This window comes from Theropithecus gelada, chromosome 4, assembly GCF_003255815.1.
Source record: "Theropithecus gelada isolate Dixy chromosome 4, Tgel_1.0, whole genome shotgun sequence".
NCBI lineage: Eukaryota > Metazoa > Chordata > Mammalia > Primates > Cercopithecidae > Theropithecus > Theropithecus gelada.
In genome coordinates this window covers 44,102,081-44,125,040 of record NC_037671.1, presented here as the reverse complement: position 1 = coordinate 44,125,040, position 22,960 = coordinate 44,102,081, and the positions used below count along the sequence as shown (strand labels likewise).

General features: G+C 43.6%; 1 protein-coding gene across 1 annotated transcript in view; it reads left to right on the top strand.

Moving 5' to 3' along the window:
• The window catches only part of USP49 (ubiquitin specific peptidase 49), a 104,153-nt gene extending 85,650 nt beyond the window's left edge, over positions 1–18,503 (top strand). The window contains exons 4-9 of the mRNA XM_025382212.1: positions 5,999–7,382; positions 9,010–9,214; positions 13,004–13,112; positions 14,002–14,207; positions 16,162–16,359; positions 16,659–18,503. Coding sequence (XP_025237997.1) covers positions 6,027–7,382; positions 9,010–9,214; positions 13,004–13,112; positions 14,002–14,207; positions 16,162–16,352 — 2,067 coding nt within the window. The 5' untranslated portion in view covers positions 5,999–6,026 and the 3' untranslated portion in view covers positions 16,353–16,359; positions 16,659–18,503. The remainder of the gene's footprint in view (positions 1–5,998; positions 7,383–9,009; positions 9,215–13,003; positions 13,113–14,001; positions 14,208–16,161; positions 16,360–16,658) is intronic.
• Positions 18,504–22,960: the final 4,457 nt, after the last annotated feature.

Here is a 22,960-nt window from a genome sequence, read left to right as displayed (position 1 = left end):
GCACATTTCAAGTGCTCAGTAGTCACATGTGACTAGTTACTACAGTACTGGACAGCACTGTAATATATTCAGATAGAGAATATTATCAATAATAATTTGTAATAATGAATTCTCTGTATATATTCTCTATATTCTCAATATATCAATGATATATATTGATTGATGATACATAGAGAATATAGAGAATATATACAGATAGAAAATATTGATATCCCTCTCATTGATATATAGAGAATATATCATTGCAGAAAGTTCTGTTGGACAGTATTAGTCTAAGTGGAAGAATTTGAGAAATAAAATTATTTCTTTGATTTCTATGAAGAGTCTTTCATCCCTATACAATTTACTGGATTAATGTACTAAGGTTTTAATGTGCAAAAAAATCATCTGGCTGGGTGCAGTGGCTCATGCCTGTCATCCCAGCACTTTGGGAGGCCGAGGTGGGTGGATGACCTGAGGTTGGGAGTTCAAGACCAGCCTGACCAACATGGGGAAACCCCGTCTCTACTAAAAATACAAAATTAGCCGGGTGTGGTGGTGCATGCCTATAATCCCAGCTACTTGTGAGGCTGAGGCAGGAGAATCGCTTGAACCCGGGAGGCGGAGGTTGTGATGAGCCTAGATTACACCACCATTGAACTCCAGCCTGGGCAACAAGAGCGAAACTCCATCTGAAAAAAAAAAAAAAGAAAAAAAAAGAATCATTGAGATTTTAGAAGCCTCTCCAGATTCAGATTCACAAGGACTGGAGTAGTAGCCAGGAAATCTGTATATATAACAAGTAGCCTGGGGAATTCGGATGTTGGTAGGTAGTTCAGGGACTACATTTTGAAAGAATATTGAATTAGTGAGAAACTTGGGAATTGCCTACATCTTGATATTTTTCCCTCCCCTTTATTCCTTCATTACTTTCTTTTGTGTCCCAGGAATTAGTTGTAAGCATCAATGTGTACCCAATTTGCACCCTCAGTTGGTATTAAGTAGCAAAAAGAAAATTCATTTATTTACTATTCCATCTTTTAATGTATGTGTGTTTTGATTTGGCTGTGCACTAAGAAAAGTCAACAAAAATGGTTTTTTCAGTACTATTCCAGACTGTGTGAGAGGGTAATTCTGACAGAATACTTTTGACTACTAACAGTTGAGCACCCACAAGTCTTGGCATTATAAGGGAGTAAAAACAGAAATATACATAATCTCCCCTCTGAAGATTACAGTATTTCCCCCTTATCCTTAGGGGATATGTTTCAAGACCCCCACTGGATGCTTGAAACCACAGATAGTACTGAACACTATATATACTGTGTTTTTTTCCTATACATACATACCTATGATAAAGTTTAGTTTATAAATAAGGCACAGTAGTAGATTAACAATAACATAATACAGTAGAACAATTACAATAATATACTGTGATAAAAATTATGTGAATGTAGTCTCTCAGAGTATCTTAGTGTACTGTACCACAGGTGACCGAAACCTCAGTAAGTGAAACCATGTACAAGGGGAGACTACTGTATATCTTGTTATAAAGTGGGTAAACATCCAGAAAAATGACTTAAAGGGTGCTTAGCGGTAAGAAAATCATGATCTGGCTTGATTGAGGGTAGTCCAGGTCGCTTCCCTTTGTATGATTTGAGGGTTTCTTATATAAAGACATGCCTCTGCCATCTGGAACAGGCAATAAAAATGGTTAGAATCTCTAATTTGGTCCTGCAGTATATTTATTTATTTGTGGATTTCGGCACACATAAATAGGACTAGGCCAAAAACGGCATCTGGAAAATTAAAGGGGCTACTCACAGTACATTGGATTTAGAACTTCTCTGGGTTGACCTCATAATCATGAAACTGCATTTGCTCACAGAAATGAAAAGTAGAGAATAAATGGAGGTGAAAAAAATTCACCTTGAGAGAGGAATTACCGGCCGGGCACGGTGGCTCATGCCTGTAATCCCAGCACTTTGGGAGGCCGAGGCAGGTGGATCACCTGAGGTCAGGAGTTCAAGACCAGCCTGACCAACATAGTGAAACCCTGTCTCTACTAAAAATACAAAAATTAGCTGGGCGTGGTGGCACTTGCCTGTAATCCCAGCTACTAGGGAGGCTGAGGCAGGAGGATTGCTTGAACCTGGGAGGTGGAGGTTGCAGTGAGCCGAGATCGTGCCACTGCACTCCAGCCTGGGTAACAGAGCAAGACTCTGTCTCAAAAAAAAAAAAAAAAAAAAGAGAGAGAGGAACTCCCTTTAGGGAATTGAATTATTTCTTTCTTATTTATTTATTTATTTATTTATTTATTTATTTATTATTTTTTGGAGACAAAGTCTCGCTCTTGTCCCCCAGGCTGGAGTGCAATGGCGCAATCTCAGCTCACTGCAACTTCCACCTCCGGGTTCAAGCAATTCTGCTGCTGCAGCCTCCCCAGTAGCTGGGATTACAGGCACCTGCCACCACACCCAGCTAATTTTTTGTGTTTTTTTAGTAGAGATGGGGTTTCACCATGTTGGCTATGCTGGTCTTGAACTCCCGACCTCAGGTGATCTGCCTGCCTTGGTCTCCCAAAGTGTTGGGATTACAGGTGTAAGCCACTGCACCAGGCCTATTTTATTATTTTCTTTATGTTTTTATTTTTATTTATTTATTTATTTTTTGAGACGGAGTCTTGCTCTGTCACCAGGCTGGAGTGCAGTGGCCCAATCTAGGCTCACTGCAAGTTCCACCCTCCGGGTTCATGCCATCCTCCTGCCTCAGCCTCCTGAGTAGGTGAGACTACAGGCGCCTGCCACCACGCCCGGCTAATTTTTTGTATTTTTAGTAGAGCTGGGGTTTCACCACGTTAGCCAGGATTGTCTCGATCTCCTGACCTTGTGATCCGCCTGCCTCGGCCTCCCAAAGTGCTGGGATTACAGGTGTGCGCCCCCGCACCCGGCCTATTTTATTATTTTCTTTTTGAGACAGATTCTCGCTCTGTCCCCCAGGCTGAAATGCAATGGCGTGATCTTGGCTCACTGCACGCTCCACCTCCCAGGTTCTATCGATTCTCCTGCCTCAGCCTCCTGAGTAGCTGGAATTACAGGTGCCTGCCACCACGTCTGGCTAATTTTTGTATTTTTTTTAGTAGCGATGGGGTTTCACCACGTAGGTCAGGCTGGTCTCGAGCTCCTGACCTCAGGTGATCCACCCACCTCGGCCTCCCAAAGTGTTGGGATTACAGGTGTGAGCCACCACGCCTGGCCTTTTTTTTTTTTTTTAAAGAGACTAGGCCAGGTGTGGTGGCTCACACCTATAATCCCAACACTTTGGGAGGCCAAGGCAGGAGGATCACTGTGCCCAGAAGTTTAAGACCAGTCTGGGCAACACAGTGAGACCCCCATCTCTACAAAAAATAAACAAAATTAGCTGGGCATAGTGGCATGCACCTATGATCTCATCTACTCTAGAGGCTGAGGTGGGAGGATCACTTGAGCCCAGGAGGTGGAGGCTGCAGTGAGCCAAGATCACACCACTGCACTCCAGGCTGGGTGACAGAGTGAGACCCTGTCTCAAAATATATAAATATACAAGCAGATAGAGATAGATAGATAGATAAGATAGATAGAGACAGGTCTATGTTGGCCAGGCTGGTCTTGAACTCCTGACCTCAAGCAATCCTTCCACCTCGGCCTCCCAAAGTGTGCAAGCCACGGTGCCCAGCCTAGGGAATTTTAAGTTCTGGTATTGAGGGGAAAACGCCTTTCAAAGTTCCAAAGATACAAAAAATTTTCTTTTAAAATAGTTGTATAGCAGCCTAGCGCGGTGGCTCACGCCTGTAATCTCAGCACTTTGGGAGGCTGAGGCAGGCGGATCACAAGGTCAAGAGATTGAGATCATCCTGGCCAACATGGTGAAACCCCATCTCTACTAAAAATACAAAAAAATTAGCTGGGCATGGTGGCGCGCACCTGTAGTCCCAGCTACTCGGGAAGCTGAGGCAGGAGAATCGCTTGAACCCGGCAGGTGGAGGTTGCAGTGAGCTGAGATCACAACACTGCACTCCAGCCTGGTGACAGAGCAAGACTCCATCTCAAAATAAATAAATAAATAAATAAATAAATAGTTGTTTAGCTTCTTTCCCTTGTGACAGAGCAAGACTCCATCTCAAAATAAATAAATAAATAAATAGTTGTTTAGCTTCTTTCCCTTGGAGAAATTGCCCATAAGGCTTCTCTGATGAACAATATTGAAGAAGTATTATGGGAAGGAAAAAAAAAAGAAAACATGCTTAGGATGTTACTACTGTTTTAAAAAGCATTTTCATATATATCAGCTGGAAGATTTGTTGCTTTTTTTTCTTTTGTTTCGGTAGTTTGGTTAAATATTATAATACCAGTAGCCACTTCACCTCTTGTCCTAAGTCATATTTGTCCAATTCTTTACTTACCTATCCTTTCAGTAAAGAAGGTAAAAGTTTTCCCACCCTTACTGCAAGATGCAGATGTTCTTTTCAAAAAGACAGATGTTGGCTGGGTGCAGTGGCTTACACCTGTAATCCCAGCACTTTTGGAGGCTGAGATGGGAGGATCACTTGAGGTCAGCTCAAGACCAGCTTGTGCAACATAGTGAGATGTGTCTCTAAAAAAACAGGCCGGGCGCAGTGGCTCATGCCTGTATTCCCAGCACTTTGAGAGGCCAAGGCGAGCAGATCACTTGAAGTCAGTAGTTCGTTCAAGACCATCGTGGCCAACATGGTTAAACCTCGTCTCTACTAAAAATACAAAAAGATTGGCCGGGTGTGGTGGCATGCGCCTGTAACCCCAGCTTCCTGGGAGGCTGAGGCAGGAGAATCGCTTGAACCAGGGAGACGGAAGTTGCAGTGAGCTGAGATTGCGCCACTGCACTCCAACCTAGGCAACAGAACGAGGTTCGACCTCAAAAAAAAAAAATGCATAAAAAATAAAAAACATTAAAAAACACATATACGGCCGTGCGCGGTGGCTCATGCCTGTACTCCCAGCACTTTGGAAGGCTGAGGTGGGCGGATCACCTGAGGTCAGGAGTTCAAGACCAACCTGGCCAACATATTGAAACCCCATCTCTACTAAAAATACAAAAATTAGCCGGGTGTGGTGGGGCAGCATCAGTAATCCCAGATACTCGGGAGGCTGAGGCCAGAGAATCGCTTGAGCCCGGGAGGCAGAGGTTGCAGTGAGCTGAGATCCAGCCACTGCACTCCAGCCTGGGCAACAGAGTGACTCCGTCTCAAAACAAAAAAACCACATATACAATGTTCCTTAGTCATGTCTCATAAAAATTATACTTTATACTGGTGAGGACTTTCTTTTTCTTATTTTTATCTTATATCCTGTTATCTCTGCTTTGAAAAATATTGCAATCGACCTAAAATTGACATTTTTATTTGAGGCTCTTCATCTCTCCCACTGGTATGTGAAACACCATAAAGTTTCAAATTTGTGCTAACCCTTCCGTAAGATTCTTCCTTTTTAAGTAATTTAACTGTCCTGTAATTCTCTGCTTTTATACCAAATGTGCCTTTTTTTAACTTTCTTTTTTTTTTTTTTTTTTGAGACGGAGTCTCGCTCTGTCGCCCAGGCTGGAGTGCAGTGGCCGGATCTCAGCTCACTGCAAGCTCCGCCTCCCGGGTTCACACCATTCTCCTGCCTCAGCCTCCCGAGTAGCTGGGACTACAGGCGCCCGCCACATCGCCCGGCTAGTTTTTTTTTGTATTTTTTAGTAGAGACGGGGTTTCACTGTGTTAGCCAGGATGGTCTCGATCTCCCGACCTCGTGATCCGCCCGTCTCGGCCTCCCAAAGTGCTGGGATTACAGGCTTGAGCCACCGTTTTTAACTTTCAAAGGAACCAATTTGGAATTGAAAATGAATGAATCTAGAGTTGAAATACCGATTGCAAGTCTTTTTCTTTTCTTTTCTTTTCTTTTTTTTTAGGAAAACATTTTTCTAAAAGAGTTTTCTTTTTCTTTTTGGGGGACTGTCGTGACAGGCTGAGAGAGTGGCGACTTCTATAAGACATGGATAGATGCAAACATGTAGGGCGGTTACGGCTCGCCCAGGACCACTCCATCCTGAACCCTCAGAAGTGGTGCTGCTTAGAGTGCGCCACCACCGAGTCGGTGTGGGCCTGCCTCAAGTGCTCCCACGTGGCCTGCGGCCGCTACATTGAGGACCACGCCCTGAAACACTTTGAAGAGACTGGACACCCGCTAGCCATGGAAGTCCGGGATCTCTACGTGTTCTGTTACCTGTGCAAGGACTACGTGCTCAATGATAACCCAGAGGGCGACCTGAAGCTGCTAAGAAGCTCCCTCCTGGCGGTCCGGGGCCAGAAGCAGGACACGCTGGTGAGACGCGGGCGGACGCTGCGGTCCACGGCTTCGGGTGAGGACGTGGTCCCGCCGCAGCGCGCTCCTCAGGGACAGCCGCAGATGCTTACCGCTCTGTGGTACCGGCGCCAGCGCCTGCTGGCCAGGACGCTGCGGCTGTGGTTCGAGAAGAGCTCCCGGGGCCAGGCGAAGCTGGAGCAGCGGCGGCAGGAGGAGGCGCTGGAGCGCAAGAAGGAGGAAGCGCGGAGGCGGCGGCGCGAGGTGAAACGGCGGCTGCTGGAGGAGCTGGCCAGCGCCCCTCCGCGTAAGAGTGCACGGCTGCTCCTGCACACGCCTAGCGACGCGGGCCCGGCCGCCTCGCGCCCCACCACCCTCCCTACCTCACGCAGAGCGCCCGCCGCCACGCTCAAGCTGCGTCGCCAGCCTGCCGTGGCCCCGGGCGTCACGGGCCTGCGCAACCTGGGCAACACCTGCTACATGAACTCCATCCTCCAGGTGCTCAGCCACCTCCAGAAGTTCCGAGAATGTTTCCTCAACCTTGACCCTTCCAAAACGGAACATCTGTTTCCCAAAGCCACCAACGGGAAGACTCAGCTTTCTGGCAAGCCAACCAACAGCTCAGCCACAGAGCTGTCCTTGAGGAGTGACAGGGCCGAGGCATGCGAGCGGGAGGGCTTCTGCTGGAACGGCGGGGCCTCCATTAGTCGGAGCCTGGAGCTCATCCAGAACAAGGAGCCAAGCTCAAAGCACATTTCCCTCTGCCGTGAACTGCACACCCTCTTCCGAGTCATGTGGTCCGGGAAGTGGGCCCTAGTGTCGCCCTTCGCCATGCTCCACTCAGTGTGGAGCCTAATCCCTGCCTTCCGCGGCTACGACCAACAGGACGCGCAGGAATTTCTCTGTGAGCTGCTGCACAAGGTGCAGCAGGAACTCGAGTCTGAGGGCACCACACGCCGGATCCTCATCCCTTTCTCCCAGAGGAAGCTCACCAAACAGGTGTTAAAGGTGGTGAATACCATATTTCATGGGCAGCTGCTCAGTCAGGTATGTGTGTGCCTACCATGACAATGAGAGGCTTGTATGTTAGTTTGGGCTTCCTGTGAGTGCCTTCCCCTGGTTATTGGGCTAATAAGAGTAGCCAACATTTGCTGTGATTATGCATTTTTGAGGGTGGCCATTGTACCTTTTATTCTACTGTACATTATGATGGCCTTTTGGGGAAACTTGCCTAGTGTCTTTCCGGCCAGATTTTTAGTTTAACTTGCCACATTGCTTAATTTTCAGTGAATATCTTTAACTGTTATTGAAGATATGGGTAATATAATATTCTCATTGTTATAATTAAGTACTCATTGTTGGTGTGCCATCCTTTGATCAATTTTAGGGAACAGATTTTGCCTGTAACTCTGGTTCCATAATAGTTTGAAAGAGCTGTCTCCCTTCTTTACATACAAGGAAGGAAGATAGCTAGGAGCATGCTAAAGACCAATGCAAGCCTCCTTCCTGTTCCCCATTACATTTCCTGGATCTTTAGCCATGTAACCTAAGCAAAGATTCTGAGATAAGGCCTTATGAGAATATGCAGAAAGAGTATTTTTATAGTTTAAAAAAAAAAAAAAAAAGACGGGCGCAGTGGCTCACGCCTGTAATCCCAGCACTTCAGGAGGCTAAGGGAGGTGGATCACCTGAGGTCAGGAGTTAGAGACCAGCCTGGCCAACATGGTGAAACCCCGTCTCTACTAAAAATACAAAATTAGCTGGGCGTGGTGGTGCATGCCTGTAATCCCGGCCACTTGGGAGGCTGAGGTAGGAGAATTGCTTGAACCCAGGAGGCGGAGGTTGCAGTGAGCCGAGATCGCGCCATTGCACTCCAGCCTGGGTGATAGATGGAGACTTTGTCTCAAAAAAAAAAAAAAAAAAACCAAAAAACAAAAAACGTGTTGGGGGGGCAGATTGGTGGGCAACTTAAGAGATTCAGGTAAAACCTCTACACTGTGCTTGTGTCTTGGTTTTTAGGGTTTTGAAAGAATGATGAATGGTATGGAAAGGGAAAATTTAATTAGGTTTTTGTTTTTGAGCATGTAAAAGGGGAGTATTTATTAGCACTTCTTCTGTCTCCCCTCCCCTTAGGAAGAAAGGTGCACCTGGGAAGGTTATAGTGGGAATGGAGGTCTAATCACAGCATTTTGAGGCTGTGCAGACAGAGGGGTTCAGTGTAGGGCTTCTGCAAGTAACAAAGGCAAAAAGAGAGGTGTGCTGGGCTCTATGGAAGGTCTAAAGTCAAGAGGAGGAATTACAGGGTGAGGGAAGTAGGCAGGGACCTGCAAATTCTCTATATCAGACTGATCCCTTGAGAGACTGCATAATAACTTGCAGTCTGTGCTACTGTACTGTTGAATGTTAGAGCATATTTTGGGAGAGGAGAAAGGCGGGTTGGTGTAGTCTCTATGCAGTATGGTTTTTAAATTCCAGCTAGCATCCCATAGTTAGAAATGTACATCAGAAGTAATATACTCTAATTCTTTTAAAGTTATGTTTATTATTTTAATATTACTATTTTTTGAAAATTATACACTTAGTTTTGATAAAGTGTGTCTTTTATGAAGCAAGTAAAACTGTATGCAGGAAGCATGGAAGTTACATAATCTGTAAATCAATCTTTTCATTCTAGGTCACATGTATATCATGCAATTACAAATCTAATACCATTGAGCCCTTTTGGGACCTATCCCTGGAATTCCCTGAACGCTATCACTGCATAGAAAAGGGGTTTGTCCCTTTGAATCAGACAGAGTGCTTGCTCACTGAGATGCTGGCCAAGTTCACAGAGACAGAGGCCCTGGAAGGAAGAATCTACGCTTGTGACCAGTGTAACAGTGAGTGCTGTGTGGAGGAGGGGGCGTAGTGGGGAAGTATAACTGGAATATCAGTTTAACGTGCTGCTTTGTCCTCTTTAGTCAAAAGTAACACTAATGATATTGAATGGTTCTAAAGAATCTTTTAAAGATCTCTTCCTCTCATTTTTCTAAAAATCAAAAAATATGGACTTGTTTTAATTATGTATTAAAAAACAAAACAAGGCTGGGCGTGGTGGCTCGTGTCTGTAATCCCAGAACTTTGGGAGGCTGAGGCGGGCGGATCACTTGAGGTCAGGAATTTGAGACCAGCCTGACCAACATGGTGAAACCCCGTCTCTACTAAAAATACAAAAATTAGCTGGGCGTGGTGGCAGGTGCCTGTAATCCCAGCTACTCGGGAAGCTGAGGCAGGAGAATCGGTTGAACCCGGGAAGTGGAGGCTGTAGTGAGCCGAGATCACGCCATTGCACTCTAGCCTGGGCAACAGAGTGAGACTCTGTTTCAAAAAACAACAACAACAATAACAAAAAATGAAACAAAGACCTAGGAGTTGATTGACCTCCTGATTGACATTAGTTGTCATCTTGGAAGGGATTTTAAAGTGTGGCTCCTGAAATGGGGACTCTGAGAATGTTAGTACTTAGCTTATTAGTGCTATGGGGCTGCTGCGTAAATTAATGAATGTAGAGTCCAACAGTTCTTACTTAATCTAAACCCAGATGGAATAGCCTTTCTGAGGGATGCGATATCAGAAAAGCATGCTTTTGTAATGAACTGGCAGACTTAATGTCTGTCAAAAGTGATGCTAAAGATTGGTACAGTGGAACCAAGAAAGTAAGTCTTAAGGTACATTGCTCAGTGGCAGCTTCATGAAATATTTTCTGCATTTTTTTTATTCTTCACATGCCTGAAAAGTTCACATTTCAGAGAGGGTCATAAGGAAGTATTTCTGTGTTATCTGTAATTTTAAAATGGAACTCTTTACATATGGTTACAGAGGCGTGTTATACAGGGCCCTTCCGTCTTGCCACACTAACACTTAATGCTTCTGCTAACCCAGTATGGACAGACGAAATGCAGAGCAAATATGTGGCTGCTTATGTTTGGGGGTTGTGGCATATATAGATTTGGAAACTAAAAGTATAAAGTTAATGGATTGTACAGAGACCTAGAAATCCATTTTCAGTCACATGATAGTTTAGATTACCAGTTTTGAAGAAAAAAATGTTAGGCCAGGCGCAGTGGCTTATGCCTGTAATCCCAGCACTTTGGGAGGCCCTAAGGTGGGCGCCATTGCACTCCAGCCTGGGCGACAGAGCCAGATGCTGTCTCAAAAAAAAAAAAAAAGCTAAATTGTGGGAAACCTGTTCCACTCTTTGAAGAATCAGAACAAAAATCAAAAGTCAGGCTTGAGGCCAGGTGCAGTGGCTCATACCTGTAATCCCAACACTTTGGGAGGCCAAGGCAGGAGGATTGCCTGAAGCCAGGAGTTTGAGACCAGCCTGGGTAGCACAGCAAGACCTCTTTTAGGAAAAAAAGGAAAAAAAAAAAAACCCCACAAAGTTATGCTCGATATCATTTTGCCATTTCAAAAGAAAATTTGAAATTTTATACCTGGCTAACTGTAGACTCACCTATCCTGTTCCATTTTGAGATACAGAGTCAGGTGAATCAAATTGTTTCATTAGAGTAATATTAAAAAAAAAAAACAGAAAACAAAGAAACCCAGTGATTCCTGAAGCCTTTTACTTGTAATGAACAAAAGAATATTAACAGCTTTAACTCCATCATTTTTGGATATGATAGATTAGGCAAGAAATAACTTTGGTTTATCTTTACAAGAAAGGATTGTTCTTTGGTTGTCAGATGTGCCAATTTATCAGGATTTCTCTAGGCAAGTGCAAATAATGCCAGAGAAGGAAACCTATGGTGAGGAGATGAGATGCATTGATCTGTTGCCTGTGAAGTTTCAAAACTGTCAGTCTTCTACCTGTCTTCCTGGACAGCTTAATGAAATGGAGACAGAACTGATCAATCTCAATTGAATCAGTAATTTATTTTTCTTTGTGAATTTCATTTTAGGGAAACAAAGCCTGACTATATTGTCTTCATCTTAGCTCACATACTCCCTCTGCTGAGGGTGGTAGTCACTGCCAGGGTTCCTAGCCAGAGCTGCAGTAATTTTCAAAAAAATGGTGAATAGGAATATAAAATAAGGCCAAGCCCCTCTTTGAATTCCATTTCTGTTCATGCCAGCACATATTGTGACTACACACCCTGGTAAAAGCTTCTCCTATGGCACAACTCATTCTGATGCAGTCTATTATGGGAAGCTACACCTCCACATCCTATTGTCACAGAAAGCTCTGTGATACATCATCTGGCTGTGATTTGCTACCTTTCATGAGTAGTACAGACAGGACTGGGAATCAGATGCCCAGCTCTTCTGACACTGAGCCCATGATATCAACAGCTCAAGACAATTAGCAGGGACTGCCGTAGAACACTAATTTTCTACTCTCATCCATTTACCAGTTTAATATAACAAAACAGCCATCAGTAAATGGTTACAGGAAAGGCTTCTGATAGAAACTAAGATAACTCTATTTCCATTGTTTATTTGCTGAAATTTAGAAATGCATTTCCTAAAGGTTGGGCACAGTGGGCTCACACCCACAATCCCAACACTTTGGGAGGCCAAGGTGGGAGGACTGCTTGAGGCCAGCAGTTCAAGAAATGCATTTCCCCCACGTTTAGAAACAAAATTAGAGACTGATCACTAGTTCTGCTTTGGAGTAGATGAATTTAGCCACCTGTCAGCTTTGTCCTTGTATGTCCAGCAATGTGCTTTTATCTAGGAAATATGTTTCAAAAACTAGGCACAGCATAAAAATATAGAACCAACAGTTTATTTTCTAAATGTTTGAATATGCCATAAGCAAATCATGCTAAAGAAAAATGTGTTTAAATACTCTATCATTTAGTAATCTTATCCTTTTTTTCCTAAGCCTGAAATATATGCATTATTCCCTATTTTACTGGTGAGGAAACGGAGGTTCAGAGTTTTGAGTAACTTATCCATTAGCACACAACTAGTTGTGAGCAGGAAGTAGAATTAGGCTTACCTAGTGCAAACAAAAAGCTTCTTAAAATCATATTGTGGGGTATCATAATTGAAGTTATAAGCCATTGTAAAGACATGGAGCCTTAACATATGCTTCTACTCTGTGTGCTTGCTGTTGCACGTTCCATTATATTCCATTATACGCAAAGTTCCTGATGGCAAAAATTGGAAAGATTTGAGTTGCTTGTAACAGTCGACCCAAATAATAGTGACTTAAAATGAGAGGTATTATTTTTCTGTTACATAAAACAAGTCTGAAGGACATTCAGGGCCAGCATGGTGGCTGCATGGTCATCAGTGACCCAAGCTATTTCTGTCTTTCTGTTTTACTATCCTGTTGCAAGACTTCTGTCTTCAAAGTTACCTTTTGGTCCAGGAGGAATTCCAGTAGTTTCAGATAGTGGGAAGGCCAAAGGGATGCACCTTACAAGTGAGTCAGCCTTGTATAAGCAGAGTCCCACACAGTCATTCCTTTCATCTTAGCCAGAACTTCCATGGCCACACCATGCAGGCTTGTGAACCCGGGAAATGCAGTAAAGAGGGTCACATTGCACTCCTCAAAAAATTGAAGTTCAGGTACTTAGAAATATGGAGAATGCATATTGAATGGCAAGTCACTGTCTCTGCCATAGCTAGAAAAAACTCTTCACAACCTATGTCTTATACCTTCCCAAACCACATAGGCAAACGACGAAAATCCAATCCCAAACCCCTTGTTCTGAGTGAAGCTAGAAAGCAGTTAATGATCTACAGACTACCTCAGGTTCTCCGGCTGCACCTTAAAAGATTCAGGTGAGCTTGCTGTGGGAGTCCTAGCTGGGTGAGAGCTGTGGGAATAGCTGCTCCAAAGGCTTTGGTGAGGGCAAATGTCTTCTATGGTGTTGGGAGGGGAAGCCTGTTCACTTGAGACCTTGTGTTTTCCATGGAGATTAAATCATTCACATCCACTAAGGCAAATTAATGTGGGAGCCCAGCAGGACTGGGCTTTTGCTGTCATGCGCCTGTGTAATTAATTATCCAGCCTGCACTGGGTATCTGTGCTTAAAGATTTTCTAGCCTGGCTTGGACTTATGTAGAGGTTCATCTTCAGGATGAAATATAAAATAATCTGGAAAAGAAGGGCAGGCAGGAAACTACAAAAAGACTGTTGCTTGAATTGCTTGTTTAGGGATCTCTAGGTTTAGAGTACTTCATGGAACATTCACAGCAAATAAATGGGCCAGGCGCAGTGGCTCATGACTGTAACCCTAGCACTTTGGGACGCCAAGGTAGGCAGACTGCTTGAGCTCAGGAGTTCGAGACCAGCCTGGGCAACATGGTAAAACCCTGTCTCTACAAAAAATACAGAAATTAGCCAGGCGTGGTGGTGTGCACCTATAGTCCCACCTACTCGGGAGGCTGAGGTGGGAGGATCACCTGAGCCTGGGAAGGTTGAGGCTGCAGTGAGCCTTTATTGATCGCACCACTGCACTGCAGCCTAGGCAACAGAGTGAGACCCTGTCTGAAAATAAATAAATAAATAAATAAATAAATGTGAACATTGATTACCACCATTTTATTGATGGGAAGACCAAAACCAGAAGGTTTAATTTTCTCAGTTCCCTGTTTTATTAATACCTACCTCTACCTACAATTGTATATGCCGGTTTTTACTAGTAACAAGCTTATATCCATGTTCTAGGTGGTCTGGCCGTAACCATCGAGAGAAGATTGGGGTCCATGTCGTCTTTGACCAGGTATTAACCATGGAACCTTACTGCTGCAGGGACATGCTCTCCTCTCTTGACAAAGAGACCTTTGCCTATGATCTCTCCGCAGTGGTCATGCATCACGGGAAAGGGTTTGGCTCAGGACACTACACAGCCTATTGCTACAACACAGAGGGAGGTGCGTGCGCTTTACTCTGTGGGGTGGGGGACACGGAAAGGGGTTATTTGTCCACATTTTATTGTTTTCCTTTTATTTCCATCCCATGGATTACCTAGAGGGAAATTACATACATGAAAATCCAATGGCAAGAATTGTGAAAGTTGGGTCAGGCGCCGTGGCTCACACATGTAATCCCAGCACTTTGGGAGGCTGAGGTGGGTGGATCACCTGGGGTCAGGAGTTTGAGACCAGCCTGGCCAACATGGTTAAACCCTGTCTCTATTAAAACAGTACAAAAATTAGCCGGGAGTGGTGGCGGGCACTGGTAATCCCAGGTACTCAGGAGGCTGAGGCAGGAGAATCGCTTGAACCTGGGAGGCAGAGGTTGCAGTGAGCCAAGATTATGCCACTGCACTTCAGCCTGGGTGACAGAGCAAGACTCTTATCTCAAAAAGAAAAAAAGAATTATGAAAGTTGGATTCAAATTTTGGGTATATTACTAAGTAACAACGTATTAAAAGGAACTGACATGTAAAAGTGCTTAGAACAGGACCTAGGCCCTGTGCAATGGCTCACGCCTGTAATTCCAACACTTTGGGAGGCAGAGGTGGGAGGATTGCTTGAGGCCAAGGGTTCAAGACTAGCCTGGGCAACATAGTAAAAACTTACCCAGGCGTAATGGTGTGCACCTGTGGTCCTAGCTACTTGGGAGGCTGAGGTGGGAGAATTGCTCGAGCCCAGGAGTTTGAAGTTGCAATGAGCTGTGATTTCACCACTGCATTCTAGCCTGGGCAAGAGTGAGATCCTGACTCAAATAAATAAATAAAAAGAGCAGTTGCCTAGCACATAGTGCTTATTCAGTCAGTGTTTGAGGATATTGTAGTATTATCAAAAATATTGGTTATTGATAATATTACTATTGTTGTGGTAATGCTACTTCTGCATACCCCAGTTTCCTTCTTGGTTATGCAGAAACAGTAGAACCTGTGTAACCTCAAGGAGATACTGTATAAATCTCACTAGCTGCAGCTTATAAAGCTGAGAACATTTACTGAGCACTTACTATGTTCTTACTACTTCCCCCGCCATGGGAAGTGTGGGGATGCAAGGGCCCCTCCAAAGGTGCTTTAGGTCCTCATCCTCCAGTGTGGAGTCTTCCAGCTACTGCACTGACTGATGGGCTGCAGATGTGTTTTCAGCTGTTCACTGTTCTTGAACTGCACAGCCCTTGGGGCAGCCAGAGCCTGTGAATAAATACTTTTTTGTTCCTTCTAAATTTTCCTTTATCACTCCCCTCTATTTCCATTTCTCCTCTCCTCCTCCCCTTTCTCCTCATCTTCCTCCTCATCTCCCCATTGCTTAGCCTGCAGTATTGCAGCTATCTTTCTAGAAGGCTCTAGTGGACAATAAAAAAGCCTGAAGAAAACAAAGATAAAAATTGCAGTCAGTCGGCCAGGCGTGGTGACTCACGCCTGTAATCCCAGCACTTTGGGAGGCCGAGGTGGGCGGATCACGAGGTCAGGAGATCGAGACCATCTTGACTAACATGGTGAAACCCGTCTGTACTAAAACTACAAAAAATTAGCCAGGTGTGGTGGTGGGCGCCTGTAGTCCCAGCTACTCGGGAGGCTGAGGCAGGAGAATGGCGTGAACCCGGGAGGTGGAGCTTGCAGTGAGCCGAGATCCCGCCACTGCACTCCAGCCTGGGCGACAGAGCAAGACTCCGTCTCAAAAAAAAAAAAAAAAAATTGCAGTCAGTTGATAAGCGGTACTGTGGGGTTTGGTGGGGTTAAAGCCAGTGGATACACAGAAGTCTGTCGGTTTCATTTACCTGTCCCTTCCCCCACCAATAATCGAGGGTTGGCTCTATTCAGAACTTCTCTGTCCCTTTCTTCATCTCCTGATTTTGCCTGCTGACTAGAAATATGAATTGGGTAGTCATTTTCTCTCTTTTTCTCCTTTGGTTTCCTAGGTTTTTGGGTCCACTGCAATGACTCAAAGCTGAATGTATGCAGTGTCGAGGAAGTGTGCAAAACCCAGGCCTACATCCTTTTTTACACTCAAAGAACAGTGCAGGGCAATGCAAGAATCTCAGAAACCCATCTCCAAGCTCAGGTGCAGTCCAGCAACAATGATGAAGGCAGACCACAGACATTTTCCTGAATGGGAGGCATGTATCAAAGACTGGCTTTTGTGTATTGGTGTCCATACATCTTTCCTCTTATAGGAAATAAGGCTACTGCAGGAACAGATTACTAGGTTTGCCTCACTGGGTCTAGAGTAGAAGGTGCCAGGTGATTCGTGTCCTGTCATAAATTTTGTAGTCTTTCTTTTGAATGAGTTTGGGAGTTCCCTCCTTTCCTAAAAACAAAAGAAGTAACTTCTATGAAGATCCTTTCATCAGTTGCTTCTGAATATAGAGGGATCTAGGTGGAAGAAAGGGGGAGTAAATTAATCATATCCACACAGGAGAGCAGCCATGTTTTCTCTCCATTATGTGATTCCCCTGCTAAGCAGGACCTCCTTGCAGCACCAGAAGAACCCTCCAGATGTGAGCAGCCCTGGACAGACCGTGTGAGGAGGGGCCCTGGGCTAGCAGTTTGCTGGATGGGATTGGCTTCAAGATGGGAGATGAAGTCTAAAGGGTTTATTCCCACAAAGGAAGTAACCTTCAAGGGTTCAAAACAAACTTCCTTTTTTGGGGATAGCTGCTGAAGAGTGGAGTGAGATGCATGGAACAAATTTCCCCATGCAAAATGGGATGGTTTTCGTATGTCATACCCTCCCTACCTGCTGCTGTCATTTAATCATTCCATACTTCTGAGACTGGCATGAATACCCCTTCATTCTAAAGAAGGGGCAGGTCATATAAAGAAGCAATAGACCAGCACATGTTGCATGTTGAGCCAAAGGACACTCCTGGCTATCCCAGTTCTGTAGCAGATCCCTGGTTCAGGTCTAGGGCAAGCACATGGTTTGGTTTAAATTGATTCTTAGGTTTTCTCAGAACTCAATTGAGGGTGGGCAGAGATAGCTGGTGGTCCAGGGCTTATTGAATGCCTATCACCCGTTACCACTTCAGTGCAGCATGCAGCTTCTTAGCCTGCAGCTTCTTTCTTGCTCCTGGAGAGGTAGAACATTCATGGTCACAGGGTTTGGGAGCTTTTGGTTTTCTAGGGTATGTTAACTGCTTAGGAATCCACCTCGTACATATCTGAAGAGTTGATTACCAATGGCCTTGACCTGTTTCCTCCCAAATCTGATAATCCCTACTGTTGCTTTACCCCCCATACTCAGTCCATCAGAGAAAAAAACAAGAGTGCCCCGTCCTTTCCCCCGGTGCTAGTAAAATACATCGTCCTTTTTAAATTGGGTCAGTTTCTAAACAGAATGAAATTGCCCAGATAAAAACCCTTGTCCCCATCAGGTGCCACTTCATTCTTAGTTCTTCACTTAGATTTGCTGGTGAAAGTGAATGCAAACCCTAACTTTTGTTGCTGTGGTTGCTGCAGTGAGCCTCACTCAGCCTGTCACTATAAATGCTCATCTTTTGACTGAGTATATCGTATTAATGTTTGAATTCAGGTAGAAGTACAGTTGTCACTTGAAGGGAGTAGATGTGGAAGGGAGTTCGGGGAGGGGTGGGAAGTGGGGAAAGCGAGGCTAAAGAATGAGGATTATAGCTTTAGCAATGTTGATGAGCCACATTTCCCGCACAGATCTGTAGCATTTGCTGTTGACTTTTTGAAATGAACTCTCCCATAGGCCCTGCCAGGCAGCACTGAGACATGGAGGAAATTCAGACAAAAAATGGCTCACCCTGATAGGGAAGGAATGACTATATTTTAAATTAAACTTGCTTTTTCCAACACTGTGAGATTTCTGTAATATTTAGCTTTTATTTGGAAGCGATAGCGTATGGCATTTTTTATGCTGTTTGGTTTATATTGTCTACTGCAGGCTTCTTTGTATAAGCTTTGCCTGGGCTCACCCTCTCCTGGACACTGTTTTAAAGTGTCACCGCTGTCCATGCTGCCAGAGGCTCTGATGTGAAGCTGTACTCTCAAGATCCACGTTTTTAAGTCGGCATGATTAGTAATGACTTTTTGTGGCAATAGAAAAGCCCATTAACTCAAAAAAACCAAGGAGAGTAAAAAGGGAAGGAAACTATGAATCGTGCCTCATCTTTCATTGAATCCTATATTTATTATTCTAGAAAAAGAACTTACAAGAGAGAGAAGAACTAATAGAGCATCTACTTTACCCCTCAGGCTGTCCAGTGGGGATAATTACTAATAAACATTTAATGGAAAATTCAAAGATCTTCCAATTTAATTTTAAAAAATAGTTTTATACCAAATATTATAAGGATTTATTAAGCAGATTAAGGACTTCATGAAATAAGAGCTTAGCTGAGCACGCATATATCAAAGTAATAAAAGAAACTAACATCAGAGTCTCCACTGAGCTACACATTTGTGAAAGGTGCCCACTGCAGTTACAGACACCTCAGGTACCCAGAGGCAGCAGCACTAGACACTTAAGAAGTTGGTATTTAAGGAGATTTTTTATTAAAGAGTTCCCTGCTGCATAAGCCAATGGCTATTGTGAGTGAATTGTCCCTTTGCCTTTAATTTATTTACATATTGGGTATAGATAAATGTCTCAGTTGCATCTTAAATTGAATCATTCTAAAGAGAGGAAAATAAGAACCAGGTAAAAGCTGACTAGATGCTGCCAAATCAAACCCAAGGTCTCCTAACTGAACCTTAATGGGCCTGCTTCTCTCCCAGGGCAAGTAGTTAAGAGTCTCGTTCCAGGAACCCTTTGTAGTTAGTTGGCTGGCATGTTTACTTGCTGCTGTAGCCAGCCAAGATGAGTGCACCTAGGCCCTCAAAAAGGATTTTTTTTTTACCTCAATCTAGCCTAACTCTCATATCTGTGGTTGCCTCTGAGATGAACATCCATGCTAGTATAAAAATAGTTAGGAATGCCCTTGGCAGCCAGGAACTGAAGCTGTTATTAAATGGTAGTCAGAGCTCTTGCCAGCTTTGATCCAGCCCCTCAGTCTTGGAGTTATGGGGCAGGGTTGGGGGGCAGTGCTACACTGTAAAGAATTTCCAGGCTGGGCGCGGTGGCTCACGCCTGTAATCCCAGCACTTTGGGAGGCCGAGGCGGGCGGATCACAAGGTCAGGAGATTGAGATTGAGATCATCCTGGCCAACATGGTGAAACTCCATCTCTACTAAAAATACAAAAATTAGCTGGGCGTGGTGGCACGTGCCTGTAGTCCCAGCTACTCGGGAGGCTGAGGCAGGAGAATCGCTTGAACCCAGGAGGCAGAGGTTGCAGTGAGCCGAGATCGCGCCACTGCTCTCCAGCCTGGTGACAGAGCGAGACTCCGTCTCAAAAAAAAAAAAATTAAAAAAAATTTCAGACGTCTCTTAAAATGTCATGAATAAAATTGGAAACTGTAGAAGTGTTATGTGTCCTATGGACTCAATAGCAGAGTTTATTTTTGTCTTTAATGGCAAGGCTTCTAGAGTCAATGATTGTATGAGTTTGCTACTCTGGCTGTGCTTACAGCTCCATCCAAGTACAAGGGAAGAACCAATGAGGTGGATTGGCTGGCAGTGGGGCATGCCCCAGCATAAGCCCTAGAGAGGTTGACAGTAGTGCAGAATGAAAACTTGGTTGGGGATGGTGGGTGGTGGGAGGAGGGTGGGCAGGCCGGGAGGGAGAAATGGAGTTTGTTTTACTTACTGACAAAGCTTTGTGAACTAATTTTATACAATTCATAAAATTTGGTGCCTTGTACTCAATTATGGTTTGCATGGAATTGAAAAGATTAAGGGAAAGGATTTCTTGTCATTTCAAGTGGCAAATGGGTCTGTGTAGTGTTTAAAGGACATCTGGTATCACAGACTTTTAAAAAGCATTTCATGTCTCTTGTGTGTGAATGCAAATTATTCTTACCAGCAAGTTCTAAAATTATATTACAATGTCCAAATTCTTTGTATTTGTGACTGTTCATCAAATGGCTGTTTTTCAAGCAGACTATGTACTCCATTTGTTTTTCACTTCCCTTGTCACGTTCCATACATTAACTTGGGCCTTTTAAAATCAGGCTGGGGGGCTACCCCTTCTTAAATGTATACTATATCCCTATCTGAGGTTACATCTTGTGAGTGGAAGGGATGCTTTCCCAGGTGGTTGGGAGAGCACAAATGTTCAGAAAAGGCCTTTTAGTCTTTATCAAAACAATGACTAATGCTGGGCAACATATAGCAGAAGTCAAACAAAAATGATTCCTCCTGAAGTGGTACCTTCATTGGTTCTGATGTTCTTTTGCAAAAAATGTCCGGGAGCAGTATAGAAAACCTCTGTATGTGAACCACAGATTGTAAGGCAAGCCAGTGCACTGTGTAATATGCAAAGGGAGTGGTGCAAAAGAGAAGGCACCCATCCTAGCTCTCCATGCCCTTCCCCCCTCCGGCAGGCACTGACTGAGATGGTGCTGAGTGGCTGTGGAAGGTGCTAAGACCCAGTCTCTTCACTGCAGGGCTGTTTACAGCCAGTTTCTTTTACTCCGACCTTAAGGTTTCCACTGAGCTCCTGAAACTTCACCAAATGGTGTTTAAAAGTTTACCACTCAAATGCGCACTTGAAAATTGGGTCCCTCAGCCTCATTACTGAACTAAATAAGTGAAGAGGTTGTATCTTTGGGGTAAAACTTTCCATGGCCATTTAATTTTTTAACTAGTTAAGTACGCATCTTCCTGGTGGTTCAGACTTTTTAAGTCAGCACTAAAGCTGAAAAGCGCCTTCTAAATATGACTGTGACTTTAGTTTGTATCTTACGTTTAATAACTGTTCTGTTGGGCCAAGACTATGACTTTAATTACTGTGTACTTATTCAACCCACACTCTGCACTAAATACACCATAGCTACTATAGCATTGTGACACTCATTTTTGTGGACTCATTCCATACTTCCGCTGGCATATTTCGTTTAAAATCTAGCTAGAGATTTTCATAGTACTGTGTTAACTAGCCAGGGCTGAGAAGTGTGACAGGATATAAAACTGACTTTCCTTGGGGAAAATGTTGTTTTGGCAGTAATGAAGGCCAATTCCTTCATTTACAGAATTAATGATTACTTATCAATTTTTGAAAGTTGTAGATTAAGTAGTTTTATTTACTAAATTCTTAACCACTTTGAATAATTAAGCCAGTTTAAGTGAAACATTGGCTGGACACAGTGGCTAGCACCTGTAATCCCAACACTTTGGGAGGCCAAGTGGGAGGATTGCTTGAGGCCAGGAGCTCAAGACCAGCCTGGGAAACACAGACTTGAAATCTTTTCAAAAATGTATAAAAATTTAAAAATAAATAAATGAATCCTTACTCAACCATCATTATGGCTTTAAAACCCAACCAACAGTAAACACTTACTTGAAGCCAAAACAGTAAATTTTGAATAAAATTTGAATTATGCTTTTGGAAGCTGCCATGTCTTAATTCTTGCTGGATTTTGATTTTCAATTTTGGAAGTTTTTATCAAATAAAACTGTTCAGTCATGAGTATATCAGGTAGCAGCCTTTAAGGATCTAAGTTTCATTCCTATAAAAAACAGGAGGTGCTGGTATTTCTTGTCTTAGCAAGTGGTCTGATACGGGTCTTAAATGGGGGTTAGCATCTATACTATGGCTTAAAAGTTTCCTCCTTGGTCACCATTTGGGAGGTGATGGCTTCTAAGCTAAGCTTTGCTCTCATGTGATCCTTCTTCATCTCAATACCCAGTAAAATATAAACCTCTCAGAGTCTACCCAGTGTAGACTCAAGGGTCTTGGCTTCATCTATCAGATAAGATCTATCTGATTTATACAAAGAATGGTGCTGTTTTTATATACATACTAAAAAAATTTAATTCTCAAGCAATTTTCTTAATATTTATGCCAGCAAGGTCAGGAAAGACTATTTTGTCCTGTTTATCTTTAGTAGTGAACAAACTGCTAGAGACATCTGTCATTCTTAACAGGCCACTGTGGTCCATATATACTGACCCTCCTTTCCAATTAATGTCCTTTAATCCCACACTAGTTTCATAGAAGACTTGGCACATAAAAGCAGTATTTTTTTTAATGTCTAGTAAACAGACCAGAAAAAAATAATTGCCATGGCGGACCCGTTTCTATCCACCCCTTTCTATGGCTATACAAGTTTATACATGCCAGTTCCGTACGTACTCCATTTCCAAAGAGCCCCCAAACCCTGGACAGTAGCACTACCATCAATTTCAGGGTCACAAAACATCTCCTTCTGAAGGAAGCAGCTTCCTCAGCAGTGTCACTTTAGTGCCCACTGCCCAGGCTTACTTCACTTTACCTCCCCCTACACATCACTGCCCTCTTTGTGCCACCAAACCTCACTATTCCAGCAACAATGCCTCCCTGGTGCCTGGAAAACCCATCTGGTGCACTAAAATGCTATGCAACACCAAATGGCTTCTTCCCCTTATATTGCTCAACAATGTAAATTCTTCAAGAATAAACTTCATGCTATGTTGACATCAATGTATGGTTACAGCTTCCTTTTTTTTTTTTTCCTTCCTTTTAAAATGAAGCAAACCACCTCCATTAAAATCCATGTTTGGGGCTTGTTTTTATCTCTCAAGTGTGAAATATAAATCATGTTTTTATGATTTTTGTAAATTTTTTTACACCTTGTTTTTGTAAGCAAAAGTTTCTTATTAAAAGAATAAAATGAC